The 16,683-nt window shown below is 38.8% G+C and overlaps 1 protein-coding gene across 2 annotated transcripts; it reads right to left on the bottom strand.

The window, feature by feature from the left end:
• On the bottom strand, positions 1-15,930 carry nova2.L (neuro-oncological ventral antigen 2 L homeolog). 2 transcript variants are annotated; one of them, XM_041572192.1, is made up of 4 exons: positions 15,177-15,930; positions 7,066-7,209; positions 4,470-4,636; positions 1-3,101 (listed from the first exon to the last, which is right to left on the bottom strand). In XM_041572192.1, the coding sequence occupies exons 1-4, from the start codon at positions 15,322-15,324 to the stop codon at positions 2,259-2,261; spliced, it is 1,302 nt and encodes a 433-aa protein (XP_041428126.1). In that variant the 5' UTR covers positions 15,325-15,930; the 3' UTR covers positions 1-2,258.
• Between the last annotated feature and the right edge of the window lie 753 nt (positions 15,931-16,683).

Below are 16,683 nucleotides of genomic sequence, written 5' to 3'. Positions count from 1 at the left end.
AGGGATCAAGAAATATTTATAATCAGCCAAATATTTATAATCGGCTACAAATTCACAGAGCAATCTCCAGTAAGTGGACAATAAAAAAAATCCCTGGTCCAGACTTTAATATTTTATTTGTCTCATTTTTCTTGTCCAGCGATGGCTTACCTGCAAGGAACTAGCAGGAATTACTGTGTGTTTGTATACAAGCATACAACACATGTGTATAAATAGTTGTGAAGGTGCCTATAAATACAACATGTGTTTTCATATATTCTGTGTATACATATATGTTTCAATATATGATATATCTTGTTAGATTCCTGCGTGTCTATTAGTTTGTGCATTTAATTACGAGATCCCTCTGTGTGTGTTAAAATCTCAAACAGTATGTATGTATAACCCTGAGGAGTGCCTCTAAAGTACAGGTATATCATTTTACATAATTTGACCAAAACTGGCTTAATTACAGTTTTTCTGAAATATTCTGCGTACACTCACAGGGTGCTTGTCAATAGAGAAAAAATATTTATAAGAAATATTATATACGACACACTTTGTTTTTCTCTACTGGTATAGAAAAGTTTGTATATTTGAATAAATGCTGCATGTTTATGTATTTGAGTGAGTGCGTGCATTTATATAATATATATACATACACACACACACACACACCTGCATACATACATACATACATGTAATATAAATACATACTCTAGCTATACAAAAAGAGAGAATCTATACATATATATATGTTTAATTACACACATGCCACATTGTTCATAGATATCTGAACCTGTATAAAGCAGAGAGAGTTTGGCACATTCAATATACAGTCTGCTTGCTCTTCTCCTATAGAGGAATACAGAGTTTGGTTAGGAGTGGCAGTGTTTGGGTAGGTCTTACTAAGGATCATTACCTAATATGGTATTAAATGTGCTGTCAAAGCCAGATAGACCTGAGTATAGTCCATACATTTTACCTAGAATACTTTATAAAGCATCCATTATGCTTATTTTAACATTTTGGCTGTAAATATACCCAAAAAATTTACATCATGGATATTTTATTTTTGTGAGGTTTTGTTATCGCCCATCAAGTAAAAGCTTGGTCAGTCTTACTGGAATTTAATTTAAGAATCTAACATTTCAAAACCCCCACAGTGTTGGATGTATTGCATTAAACAAGTAAAATGAAAAAGAAAATCTGTATCCTATCTAAATTCTGAAGATCATATTAATGCAGATAATACTACGTTTTGGCACTACATATTTATGTTAAACATTTTGGCACAATTTTAAGGGAACAAGAAATGGTATTAAGGGTCATTATGTATTTAGTATGCTATAGTATATATTATAGTATTTTACATTTAACATTAATGATAATATAGGGACCAGACATGCACAGAAGAAATAGGTTTACACAGCTTTACTAGAAGGGTCACGGCATCATCCCGAGTAGGACAATTGGCTTCACATGACCGATTTGTCTAGATCACTTTAGCACTATGTATGGAACAAGGCCCTGACTGAATGAATAAGCATATATATTATTACTGCGTTTTTACCCATCACTAGTTTTTAGTTAAAGGGCAAGTTTCACCTATGCCAGTGCATAGGTCTTGTTCATTTAACCAAATATTTAAATGGACACCCTTGCCCACTCTGTTTGCAAAAAAAGAAAAATGCTGAACTGAGATAAAGATACATAGTGACAGGCCTACTATGCTCATTCAAGCCACAGTGGTGATGGGGAGCCTGTTCCAGTTGTTTTGTTATATCACTTAGATTTAAGGATGAGAATATCATGTTCCCATTTGAACACAAATGTAATAAAGCCATGTTCAATTGTCCACTGTGTCTGGTATATTGCTATCCTAAACTATCAGTGTTTATGTGACACCCATTTTTACTGGGGCATTCAACACATTTTTTACAAAACCTATTCACATTGCTTTTCTGTTTTAAAATCAAAATGTTCACATTTTTGGGTAAAAAGAATTACTTTTGCATGAAGGAGCCAGGCTGAGTAAACTTAAATAGTGCCATGCTATTTACCAGCCATTCTGTCATGGAAAGTTCAAGGCTCAGAATTGTCAACACACACACACATCCACACTCACACAGACATGTAAACATACACATCTACATTCTACACAGAACCATTCAATAATCTGGCCTTCTTTTTCACATTGCAGGTTCTTGCAGTTTTTAGACCCAGAATTTCCATCACCCTCACACTCAACATTCTCTCTTGTCAAACTAAATATAATTCTACCCAACCTTTTGGGGATTGCTAGACCTCACCCCTTGCTCATATGCCACCCTCTGACCAATTAAATATTGTGCTGCCTGTGTAGCCCCTGGGGGCCCTGTGATGGTAACCTTTCGACTCCTTGTCCCTGGTACAAACTCTCCTTTTTTGGAGATTTGGATACGAGCACCTGTTAGCTCCTGGTATTCAACCAATGTCTTGCCACCCTTTCCCAAGATTGCACCTACTAGTGTCTCAGGAACAGCCATTTCTAGGGTTTCTTTACCCGTCACACTTTCAGCCCCCATCTTCTCCAGAAGGATCCCTCCCCCTCCCAGTCCCAAAGATGGACCAGCTTCTCCTGTGTAAGAAGCAAGAAGATTAACGGCAGCTGGATGGACTCCTCCTACTAGAGGATTGTAGCCCATCCCTGTACTGTAACCATAGCTGGCTAGAGTATTTAGGGCTGCAGAAATGGCTAGTAGGTCTCCTCCTGAGATGGCTGGTGGAGCTGGTGGAGCTGGTTGAAAGGGAGTAAGCACTGGTTCTGCTGCTCCACCAGCATAAGGTGAGCCAGTAGGGTTTGAGTTGGCCACTGGACCCTGTGTGTTGATGTAACTTATGTTAAGGTGGGTGGTTCCTTGTGGTGGGTCTTCACGGGATTTGTGGATAATACTGTGTATTGCCTTCTGGACTTGACTAGGCTCTCCACTCACTGTCACTACTCGCTCATGTAGATTGGATCCTGCAGGCTTTTGGGAGAGCTGAACCCAGGCCCCTGATTCCTCCATAATGTTGCGGACAGTGGCACCACCCTTGCCAATAATTAGTCCTGCTGTTGTATTTGGAACAATAAGTTTTGCCTGCAGAGAAGATATTAAAAATTAAAAGAGGATTTAAAATCTGAGCATTGCACATTAGAAGTACTCAATAAGATAGAGACAGATTGGGACAGATTCAATGTTATGAGAAAAATTATCTCTTTGTAGCATCTGTCTACAAATGAAAATTAAATGAAACAAGTAATGGTTTCTCCTGTGTTAGGGATAAAGGCAGCCACTGGAGAATCGGCCATTTTAATTATGGGCAAAATGGTACCCACCATGACAGAAAGGGCGAGCATCAGTTCTTTCATCCATTGGCTTAGGTTTAGGGGTTGGGCCCCCTCTACAAAAACTGTTTTTCCGTGCCCCCATTCTCCCCCGTGATGCGCAAAAAAGGACAGGTGACCTGCGTAGTGCAAAAAAAGTGCAGGTCACCCATGATTTTGTGAGTTATCCCCTAAAAATTAAGCAGACCCAGGGGAGCTGCTGCCATGAGGTGAGTTCAGAAACTCACCGCAGCAGCCCACAAGTTACCAGGGATGGCAATATCAGCTCTGCTAGCGCTCCAGCTCTCAGAAAGGTAAGGGGGGGGTGGCATTAGAGACGCCACCTCAGGACAGCAAGGACCCAAAGAATGCAGCTGAGCAGACCTTGCCCCCCACGGCCATGGGGTCTGCTTCCTCTATAGTTACTGTTTTCGTCTTATCTTGTGAATTAAGCATCCCTCAGAAATAGCAGACTTTTCATTTTAATCAGATGGAAGAGTGCTACTATATGATCTTTCTTTTCTTTTTAGGGCTAGTCCACACGGGGAGATAGCGACGCGTTTGCGGTCGCGGCGACAAAGCGCCGCGACAGTCGCCGCGACCGGCGCAGGCGACAGTTTTGTATGGGCGCCTATGTAAAAACGCCTGTGCTAACCACACGAGGCGATGCGCTTTTCAACAGTCGCCTGAAAAAGCCTGGCGAGGCATTTTCAGGCGACTGTTGAAAAGCGCATCGCCTCGTGTGGTTAGCACAGGCGTTTTTACATAGGCGCCCATACAAAACTGTCGCCTGCGCCGGTCGCGGCGACTGTCGCGGCGCTTTGTCGCCGCGACCGCAAACGCGTCGCTATCTCCCCGTGTGGAATAGCCCTTAGCCTTAAAAAAAAAGCAGTAATCTTTAGTGGAGGGAGACTTTGCACCAGACAGCTATATTTCCAAATTTATTTGCAATAATGCATTAAAGCAAGTTAAATGCTTTAGAAATATGGAAAGTTATTTTATATGATACCTACCTGTTTTGCACGCTCTGCATTGATGGTTGATTGAGGAGGCAAAAGTATTTCCAAACTTATTTGCAATAATGCATTAAAGCAAGTTAAATGCTTTAGAATTATGGAAAGTTATTTTATATGATACCTACCTGTTTTGCACGCTCTGCATTGATGGTTGATTGAGGAGGCAAAAGAACTCCCAAGTCATTTTTTGGTGCACCTTGGGGTACCTCACGCACCTTCTCTGCAATAAAGTTGTGCACAGAAAGCAAGGCTTCTGCTGACCCTTGTACCAGGCATACACGTTCAGTTGTTCCTAAAGAGAGAGAAGGAGTTAGAGCTGAGGTATGTGCAAGGGGCTATGAAGGGCAATTCTTCTGCAAGTGCAGGGGGCAAGTGCAATATTCAGATGCAAATTACCATTTGTTTTTACCCACAATGCAATGGTATTGGTATTTATTAAAATGAGCCCACATGTGACAGGCTTCTTCCTGCATATTACTCACTGGCAAAAACTGTGCTAATTTATTCATATATATTATAATTTAAAAAGATAGTATGTAACATTGCTTGTACTTAAAGCTGGTATTGTTTGACAGTCTTGCCATACATGACATGCCAAATGGCCATAATATTGTGTTTTAAGCACTTCTTCTTAAAATTCGAAAAACATTCCTCTAAGATAAGCTTTCTTTATAGGAATATCTAAATGCAAAAATCCATTATTTTTAAAAAGCAGGAACATTTCAAAGGGATGGTATATTGTTATGTCAAAAAAGATAGAAAATGTGGACTGATAATTGTACCTGATAATTGTGGACATTTGGAAATACGACATATGACAAGACAAAGTAATTGTTATATTTTATATTTAGCTGATCATATAGTAATAACAGCTATCTATATTTTATATTTATATAGTTGTATTGATAATTCTTCAGTACCAGCAGTGACTAGTCAATCTGAGTGACAAAGCAGGGTGGTGTTTTCTGCCAAATTTGAATAGCACTAATCTGTTTCCATGACAATCTGAGCCCAGAATGGCTCAGGCTGATGCCTAAAAAGAACCTTTGTGGCAAAGTGGTCTCCATAGTAACAAAGAGGCCTACACAATCCTGCCAAGCCTGTCTGGCAGTAAAGCGTATCTATGGAAACTCACTGTTACTCAAGGTGCACTCTGCAGGGGCTTAGCAAACATGTATTTCAGTTAGCAGCCACAACAGCAAAGACACATTTCTATGGCTGTAACCTACCAAGCCCTGGTGAGAATGTATTATTATCACTGCAACTTGATTTGAGCTGTGCATAACATTTTGCCAGCACCTGCTACCGGATTTGATGCAGTACTGAAATATCAGCCTAGGCCATTGTATAACAGACAAAGTGTGACAGTAACCACATTAGCCGATCTTGCAGATTATGGTAGGACAATTGTGGCAGGTTAGGGCCTAAAGTATGTATGCAGTAGACCTCATATAAAAGCATCAACATCCCACTGCAACAACAAATGTGTGTGTCTATGTGCCATGCACTATGGGTATACTGTAATAACAGATCCACGGTTTGCTGCAATTCTAGATGCAGTACAAGCCTTCTTATGAAAGAAGGTATTTACATGATGCTTTAATATCTTGCACGGGTGAGCTCTAACAAGATCAAAGTGCTAGTAAATCTCAGTTCTGGAGGCACACTTGGCCACATGGACATAAAGGAGCAATTTGTGTCTCCTCGCATGATTTCTTTATTAAAGGAAATCTATACCCCACACAACGTAGGTCTCTATAAAAATATATTGCATAAAACCCTGCTACATGTAAATAAACCATTTTCATAATACTATACTTTTTAGTAGCATGTGCCATTGGGTAATACTAAATAGAAAATTGTCATTTTAAGAACTAAGGGTCGCCCCTGGGTTCCTACAATTCATGGTGCACACAAACAAACCATACATGTTAGGCGACATGAGCAAATTAATGGACAAAGTTCTGTCTTTTGCTTCCACACTTCTTCCTATTACAGTTAGAGCTGCATTATTTCTGGTCAGGTGATTTCTGAATGAGCACACAGAGCATAATAAAATAGTGGTTCAAGGTAAGAGATGTAAAAGGGCAATATTTACTTAAATATATATATTACAGTTAGATAAGATTCATTAACATGCTGCTTAATATGTTAAAAACTACCTGTTGCTTAAGTATTCATTTTGGGGATAAAGTTTTCCTTAAATGTTAAACCTCAAATGTTTTGATTTTCAGTGAACCTGTGTAACATGAGGTTAGTACAGGTTAAAAGAAGGCTTTTATTGAATAGAAGGTTTTTGGCTCCTTCCTAACCCTAAACTCTCTGGTTCCTCCATTTGGCTACATTTCTAGTTAACCATAGCAGTCAATTAACAGATAACACTTACTGATCAGCTGCTGAAAGCAAGCCTTTTCTAGAAAAAAATACCGGCCTTCCTATATATTTATCTTATTTCCCTATTAATAACATTGGGATCAGCCATCATTTTTACTGGCCAGGCCGGTAAAATATGGGCCAGGTGGCAACCCTAGTTGTAAAACACAATAAAACACCTTATGGTGTGGGTCACATTTCCTAACCGTAGAAAAACCCTAAGGATCTGCTACCATGTTTATATAAGCATTGTAACTAATGTTACTTTTGTGAATGTATTATATATAAAGTTCACATAATTTTAAGAAAACATAATAACACACAGTTCCAAGCATTGTAGCTTCTAACCTGGATAAAAATCCTTGGACTTTGACAGTTTTATTGTAGCTCCTGTCTCTCGCTGCAGCTGGACAATTGTCTGACCCCCTTTCCCAATAATGGAACCAGCTGCATAACTTGGGATAAGCACTTTCAGGAACAGCTCACCATCCTCTGCTGGATAAAATAAAATAAAAGCAGTGTTAGAAAAATTTATAACTATGCACCAAGCACTTTCAAAAACAGCATCTGAAATCCTGCCAAATAATTATCACTGAAAGTACAGCTTCTGTCTGAGTGCAGGTACAAGGCGCAGAGGTCAGTACCGGAGTTAGCGGGCAGGCGCCCAGAGACCGCGTGATCCTAACGCCTGCCTGCATACCGTCCTCCTGTGCGAGCGCACATGCGTGCCTGCACTGGAGCCCTGGGGAGCTGAGCTCCCCAATAAGTGGCTGGGCAGCACGCCGCCCCTATTATTCTGCCGCCCTAGGCCCTGGGCCTTTGTGGCCTCACCAGAAATCCGGGCCTGGCAGAGGTTGGCCTGAAAAACACAAAAGCAGGCATTTTCAGGCTGACCACCGCCCCATGTGCCTTCACTCAGGCAGTAGCTGTACTTTTCATACCTCCCAACTGTCAACCCACAATCCCTCGTTTGTACTGGAATGTCCCATTTTTCTCTCCACTGAACAGCCAGAAAAAGAAACAAAGTTTCTAACTTAATTAGCTTTTGGCAGAGAGCCCAGAACAGTCAAAGCTGCAAATACAATACTTTTGTAACAATTTTGAGATAAGCAAATAAGTAATTGTAACAATATAAGATAACATGTCCATTGGGAGAAGTTAGACTCTCCCTAGCTTAAAGGGCAATTCACCTTCATTAGCAAAACTGTAATAACTGAAAAAAAACACAGAAATATGTTCAAACTTTCATAACCTGACAAATTTTGTAAAATGAAAATGGTAATTAGGGGGTGTGACCACAAAATGGGCATGTTCTTTTTTTTTTCGCTTTTTGTTTCCAAAATGTTGGGAGGTATGGGGGCGTAAGGGAGAGAACCCGCTTCTCTCTGCCTGCAGAAATCATAGGCTGAGAGCAGTGGATCCATTCAGAAGTACCCCCTACTCCTGTAGCCACAAAGCAAAGGTGAGTTATTAGTTATGTTGTCACTTAGTCATGTTCTAAATAATGACTACAGTTTTCCCCATGTTTAAATGCATTTTGCACCTGCTATGTATGAAAAACATTTTCATCAGCATAACAGATGTATTCGATATGTGTATACTGCCCTGCCATGTATGACATATGTAAATGTACATGGTAATGAATGTGCAAATGGCATCAGAACATGTGCCATAATGTGATGATCACAGTAATGAATGTTCTGAAAAATATACACCATGGGTGACTTAGTATAAATACCTATCTTGCTATTTCAGTATACACTTATGGTTCAAATCTACATTATCAAACATTTGGTTTCTTTAAATTTAGCAATTGTTGCCTTATACATATTTCTATCTATCCAATGCAAATGGAGTTTAACAAATGTCAAATTTACCAGCTCTTAAACACAGTTTAAAAAACAAGGAGGGTGTTAATAACTTGTGGTGGCAATGTGTTAGGAATTCATTGCTGTTATGAAATCCACTGTCAGTCCCCAGCCTGCAACTGTTAGTTAAAAAACTCCACTGGTCAAGTGTTTCTGGTGCTGCCTTCTTGTCTCTTGTCTAGGGATCCATTGCAGCTGCCCTAGGTAGTGAACATGTTCTGCCTCAGTAAGATCTATCACAATGTATATTCTCTTACAGCTAAAGCAGACAATGCTGTTTCCAGGCAGCAGTGTATGATTGTCATCCTCCAATCTTGAATGTATTTATATAGAATTCCTGCCATGAAGCAAGAAAGGTCTGTTTTCAAAAGTAAATATTTTTTCCAAGATAAAATTGGTTTTTCAAAACATTACATATTGTACTCATGTATGAGTAAACCTTAAACAGTTCCTGAAAGGGGTGGTTCACCATTTTAAATACATTTTAGTATGATGTAGACATTGATATTTTGAAACAATTTGCATTTAGTTTTTTTGTTTTTTAATTAATTATATATCATTTAATGTTCAGCAGCACTCCAGTTTGAAATTTAAGCAGCATCTAGTTGCTAGCAGGGTTAGACTATGCCGGCAGGACACCAGGAAAAAACCCGATGGGTCCCAGCTCTTGTGGGCCCAGAACCACTCCCCGATTTGCCGGTCCCAGTACCTGGCCTTGCCACAAATCTGGGCCTGCTAGAAGTTGACTTGTTTTACCAATATTTACTATATATTGGCTGGTATTTTACTGGCCTGGTCAGTAAAATGATGGTTGATTCCAATTATTAATAGGGAAAAAAGATAAATATATGGGAAGGCCGTATTTTTTTCCAGAAAAGGTGGCAACCCTAGTCCCTATACATCCTGGGCACTCGTGCAGCCGCAGTGTATGCTTCCTCAGTAGTTACGTCCCTGCAGGCAGTTGCCATTTTTTTAAAAGCACACTCCCAAAATGTTGTTTATGTACTAGAATGTGAGCCTAATGCACATAACCATGTGCAGGCTACACAATTATAGACTGTGAGGACAGAGGGTCAATCTAAGGAATGCAGTGACATCTAGGAAGTGCAGAATGGAAAGGGAAAGTAACTCATTGTCTATGCCTGAGATCTTTAAATGCCTTTACAAAAGGTATGGATGTTTCATTAAAAAACACATATATATATATATATATATATATATATATATATATATATATATATATATATATATATATATACACACAACAATGTCCACTTGCTCTCAGTAAGTACTGCTATAGGCTGCTTCTATATGCAGGGTTGTATTATTTTATAAAGGGTTGCAGCATTCTCTTTGTTGTCAAAAATAGAAGAAAATATAAATAACATAAGGTTAGGTGCCTTGTGCACAGCCATTACGATTATTCTGCTGATTCACTGGACCATTCAATAACACTAATTGTGTAGCACTAGAGAACCACACTCTCATTGATCAATGGGCAGATGTTATTCTTCTTTGAACTAACCATGTGTGCAAATTCAGCCATATTTTTAACTGACTCTTGGCAACATGGTGTCCACCATAATAGTTCTTATTATAATCTATCACTGTTATTTAGGTTTAACAGTATTAAATAGAAAAGTAGATCTCATATATACACTGCTAATAATAATAATAATAATACATAGCAGGGACTGAATCACAAATAAATTTCAATGTCTAAGGATGCCTAAAATGTTTTTAAATGGGTTGTTTGGCACTGCAATCATTTCTTTCAAAGATGAAGTGACAAGGAATGTGACATTCATCTATTTGCCTACACTCCCACACCACACGTGTAATGCTTTACTTGTTTTTTATTAATATATTTTATTCAAGGGAAAAATATTATCAAAGTATAAAAACATTGCGCCAATCTGTCAATGACCCACTGAATATTCTAGAAATACTGAGTGGTATTTTTCACATTCACATTCTAGAAGTATATTATTAAACTAACACACATTATTTGGCAGAATTATATAAAATCTGTATTCTGTTTTTACAGTATTCAAAACCAGTGAAATAAAACGTTGCCAGGTAAAAGGTGGCGAGGTCCATTAGAAGTCAGCGGGAGCTGCACGGATCCTTTTGGACCGCTTTAAATCAATTCAGACTTTTAGAGGTTTTCCTATTATTTTTTTTTGCTAGGAATAAGAAGTATATTATTAAACGAGCACACATTATTTGGCAGAATCATATAAAATCTGTATTCTGTTTTTACAGTATTCAGAAAAAAAATAGAGAAATTAATACAATCAAACATATCCTAAATTCCTATGCAATATTAGTCAAGAAGTACAAATTACCCCTCTGCATTGTTTATGATAGAATATGAAATCAGACATGTGGTTAGGTAACTGCCCTACGCAAAAGTGCATGAGCAATAAGGGGCACCCTAGTGTACCCAGCGGCATTTCTATGTTAGGAACCGCCTGAAAATTTTTTGTCGCCATGGTAACTTGTTTGGAGCTGCCTCCTGAACCGAGTTTTTCAACTTGTGCAGCACCCCTGAATGCGCCCCTTAGTGCTCTTGCACTTCTCGAGTAAATTCCCCCAAAGTGTCCACATTTTTACATGTTATTTATGTGTATAATGTATAAATGTATAATTACTATAAGTAACTTATTTACTTAGTAGATTCTCCCTGCTGTTGCTGTTGCAATATTTTCTGTTGTACTTTTTTATTTGGATTTCTTAATAAATGTCATTCGTAGTTTTAGAGTTTGTGAGTTTAGTTGTGGTTTCAAAAACCTCTAAAACCACTAAAATCTGACCTTTGATAAATAGGCCCCTTAGTGTGGCCTAAATGGTGCTTGGTATGCACAGCGTGCACCAAGGGGGTTATTTATTAAATTCTGAATGCCAAAGACTCGAAAAATTCTAGTTTCTTTTTACTATAATATCTGATATTTTAGTGAAAAAAAACTTGATTTTTCGGGATATATTGTACCCCGAGGATGGAAAAAGTCAGAATCTGAAAATCCGGCATCTCAAACTTGCTGAGGTTGTATTTAAGTCAATGGGATAAGTTCCAAAGGTATCCTGATCTGTGCTGGGTTTCGTGCAAAAATCCAAAGGTTTAGTGGTTTTCAGGCCAAAATCTGAAGAAAATATGAGTTTTCAGGTGGATAATCCAAAAAATTTGTACGAATGATTGTCATGAAAATATATTGATAAGGGGAAATAACCTGTGCGGATTTGGTCGGAGTATATTTCAGAAAATAATGGGATAAATTTGGATTTTGATAAATAACTCCCTAAATGTACTTGAGAGACACAGGAAACCTGTTCAGACATTGAAAGAGAGTGGAATGGAAGAGCTAAATCTGAACAAGGGACGCCAATGTAGTTAAGCAAGGCAGCAATGGGGAATATTTATAAGTGATGATCAGGGTTCATCAGGCCTGGATTTGTGGCAAGGCCACAAAGACCCAGGCCTAGGCTGGCACATTTTTAGGGGCTTGCTGCCCAGCCGTATCTATATTTCCAGGTTCCTACAGGACACAACAGAATAACAGGGGGAGCAGAGGGCTGGAGCCAACCGGAACAGGTTCAATACTAATTTGTGCTCGTGCTCGTATTGGGGGGAGGGGCGGAGAAGAAAGGCAGCCGGCCTAGGGGCTTCTCATTCATAAATCCGGCATTGAGTCTCATCTAGCAGATCTTTGACCTAGGCTAATGCTAAAAGTACTGTTTTGGTTATATATTCTAGTTGTCTTTTATATGAAATCTGGCTATAGCTTATGGTGTACAAAGAGAATTCTTTCCAACCATGCTATATTAATAAATAAAGGGGGTGTCAATCTGTGATAAAGTTTTTTTTCTGCTGTGGCATTTGAAGCAGCAGTGCCCCTTCACTAGAAACATTAGTTTTAACAGCTCCTTTATTAAACAGAAACATTTTCTTGGTCTTTTCTTACAATTTGGTGTTTTCACTACTAAAATTGCAATTAAAATGTTTTTTATACAGCTTTCTCATTTTTAAAATTAAAAACCCTGCTGTGACTAAATGACCAAAGTGAAGAAATTAAGGTATTTATTTTAAAGCCCAGTCAGTACTACTGATAGCACCCACAGTTTAATGGAACAAACAGTTTATTTTAATTCTATTTCTTAAACATTTGCCTAGAAAAGTGCTAGAAATATATAACTTTCAAACAACAAGGCCAGCTAATTATTTAAAGTTACTGTTCCTGTGTATAGTGATAAGGTGAGCAAATGACAGAAAGCCTCTTTGTTTTAGGCAGGTGATGCAAGGTGTGTTCCAGGGCATAACCTTCTCCTCAGGAATAACACTCTAAAACATATTCACCAATGTGACATTATAAGAAGCGTTTATCTAATTCGTACAACTTAAAGCCATAAGACAACTACTGTGTCCCATACAGTTATATGGCCAAACATCGGGCAGATATCGATTGGGCAGGTTTGATTTTTCCTTTAATTGGGGACCGCATTGTGATGTGGTCCAATCAGTGTCGAACTGGCCCGGCTGGACACCAGGAAAAAACCTGGTGGGCCCTGACCATCGTAGGCCCCTGCCGGGCCAGACCCCCCTCTCCCCATATTGGGGTTCCACAAAAAAAAAATTGGTGCCGCCTGCTCATGCGCGTTGCGCCTAGCGCGCCTTCATGTGTGCGCACCTCATAGTAGATGGCCCTGGACATCGATTCCAGTGGGCCCCGGGCCCACCAGTCCGACCCTGGGTCCTATGACTCGTCGGTGCCCATTCGGATTAACCCGATATCGCGCTGTGATAGTGGGCATATTGGGTTAATAATAATAATAGTGTATGGCCACCTTAACTCTCAAACCCAGAAAACTTTATAAAACAATCTAGGCCCAAGTGCTATTGCAGTGGCTGCTCTGTGGATAATTACTGCCCTTGAAGTACCCGTGCTTTCACTTATATAAGACAGGGAATAAGCAAATGATTATCAGCAACCCAGACTCGAGTCAGATTTTTCTAAAAGCATATGAATTCAAGCCATTGTCATGGTGATTTTTAGTGAGCTATAGAAGAGTCCTGGAAAGCCTGCTAAGGGATGCTTATTGTAGTTAGTGGAATGCTAATAGAGATACTGGGCTGAGGCCTACATCACAGCAGATCATTGTTCCAAGGTGATCAACCAAAACTGGTTACTAAACTGTAAGATCATCTAACACTGGTTGTAATATGTCTGTCGAATGCTGTTAAATCATATCCTGTTTTCAGTAAAATTAGTAGTTGTCTCTTCTGGGTCTTTTGAAGGTTTCTGGCATCATACTCATTTTGTATGTCAAAATTTGGGTGCCAAATACATCAAGACTATTTTAAGCATTTTATCTAATCATACATTAGTATGTATTGCAACTCCAGCCAGAGTGTGCTCTCTAAAGTCATCAATTTAGCATAATCATCAATGTATCATTAACCCCAAAGTCAAATACAGTTTTTAATAGTATGATATCATACATATTATGAAACCCTGCATTGAATATATTTAGCAGATACAGAACAAAGCATCTTAAGATGAGTTCTCTCTCATGATAAAAACTAGATATTGAATGACCAATTATCATTACCATTTATTTAAAAATTCCAACAAGTTATGCAGCACTTGTTTTCTGTGATTACTAACTTTAGTCTGTAAACATGAAACTCTTTGTAATATATCTAAACTTAAAATATTCAGGGTATAGGACATTATTGTTACATTTAAAGATGTACCTGATAACACACACCATACTATGATTGTGTGTCGATTATTGTCTGTTTCCACACACCCCCTAAACTCAAATTGCCCTAGAGCTGTCAAATTAAGAAATGCAATTAAACAGTTATTTCCATTGTGCAAGCACGTTATAATGATAAGGAAATAAATGCATGCACCATAACATTTTATGGCTTGATCAGAATCTGCCATTGTTATGAAGATGTGGGCATCACATGACACACAGATTTTACAATTCAGCTATACAAGACAATAGGCTTCAGGGCTTCTTATCCTATTCAATGGCTGAGGGGCCATTGTTGCATTTGCCCTTCTTGTAAGCAAAAGGTTATAATATTACAGTACGTGAAAGCCTATGACTTATGAGGGGATATGAAGCATACATTTTAAAAACATCTTTTTCACAACAGACAGGGCAAAAGACATCAAAAAAATACTGTATCCTCAGTTCAACACAAATGCCCTGTTTACATTTATAATTACACACAAAAACTGCATGTTCTTAGTATCGACTAAAAACCTGTGATCTGCTAAAATCTCAGGAACATCTTTATATAGAGATCAAGCAATATCCTGCTGCACATGCTTTATATCAATAATGGCAGTTATTGTAGACTATTTTATGTGCATGGGAATCATAATCATGTTGCACTGATGCGTTCGAAATTTATCAAGATTGATTATTTTTTTTCATTGCCTGCAGTAGCCGTCAGTCCATTATCATTCTACAGATCTATAGATACTGTACAGTATTGTTCCAATTTCCTGAGTAGCCAGGTTTTTTATCCTCCCCAGTATATTATGGACATTTCAGCTGTCTAGTCCCCACACTAACCTGCAGTGTTGGACCTCTTGGTGCTTGTAGCCTCTGTTGGGGTTTCTAATGGTCGTTTTCTCGAGTCAGTAGCTTCTGTCTCCATCTGTGGGGATTGTTGCTGTGAAGGTGGGTAAGGAGTATTCTGGTGTAGAGATCCCCCAGCCATTATGTCCCTGAAGGCTGTGTCTGTCACACTGAGAAAGAAAGAGAGAGACGAAGACAGAACAGAGGGAGGAGGTGGTGGGGGTGGGGGTCTCAAAATCCCATTAATTAAAGCAGAGACTGCAGAATGTGATGCTTTTGTGACCAAAAACCTCTTGTTTGTAGTGGATACCCTCCCAGTTAGCCTTATTGCTATTTACTCTCTTAATATCACCCTCCCCCACTGTAGGGATGAAAAAAATATCAGGGATGGTAAAAATACAAAGGGAGGAAGGAAATGGGATGTGTAAGGATTTAGGCTGTAGGAAAGAAGGGAAAGGATGGGGGTGGATTACAGTGAAAAAGGTTTAAGCTGTGGCTTGGCCAGTAGAAATTGGGGAAGGTATCAAGAAAGTTTTGGGGTCACTGCTTTCACCTCTAAACTAATCCAATGAATAATCTCCCTCTAGGACTTTTAATGCAGGCTGCAAATTAACATAGCTTCTCAGGAGAAAAGGGGCAGACTGAATAGGGTGACGTCATGCAGCCTGGAACTCTGCCTACTCTGCATTTCAATTGGCCACAAACTGCTCCTTCTGCACACACCTTCTGCATTGATTGGCTAAGACAACCATGCTTTATTCTAAGGACAAGGCTGAAAAGGCAAGTGTATTGATTAAAAAATGCACTCAAAAGATGCTTATACTGATGGGCATTTTAACAGATTGTTTTCAGTCTTAGCACAGCCTCTAAAAGGTAAAATATTTTATGACATATTAGTTGATACAATATGTAACGTAGCTGCTGTTTTTTTTAAGATGCGTGCTAAGAAACTGAAAATAAAAAAATGCTCAATGTTTCTGGCTTATTCTGTTAATCCTTATAGAACCATGTGTTTAGTCCAGCAAGGAATCACCTCCAGTAAAAAACTTAAAGAAAAAATGTAAAAGGAAAATAATAACCCCAAAGACTTAATATTGTTTGTTTTTGAGTGAGCTTGTGGTGGGCATTTTGTCATCGGAGATAGCAGCATAGGTGGGGGCCCTTGAGGTCACATTTTACTCCAAGTACCTCAGTCTGATACTGTGTGTCACACTCTTCACCTTTTGATATACACAGTATATATATATATATATATATATATATATATATATATATATATATATATATATATATTCCTATATCTACTTACACAGTGTCTTGCATGTTATGAGAAATATCCAAATCCTTCAAGTTCATGTATTGAACACTGGAGCTGATATCCCCTTTAAATTGGTGGTAGTTCCAAGGTTCCCATATCAGTCTGTGTCAGTACACACAGCAGGATTTAAATCTGGAGCTCGGGGGAAAATGCAGCTTCAAGAGGCACAGCCAAGTGCTGTTC

This window comes from Xenopus laevis, chromosome 8L, assembly GCF_017654675.1.
Source record: "Xenopus laevis strain J_2021 chromosome 8L, Xenopus_laevis_v10.1, whole genome shotgun sequence".
In the NCBI taxonomy this organism is placed as follows: Eukaryota; Metazoa; Chordata; class Amphibia; order Anura; family Pipidae; genus Xenopus; species Xenopus laevis.
The sequence above is the reverse complement of the archived record's forward strand: the minus strand, read 5'-3'. Positions and strand labels throughout refer to the sequence as shown.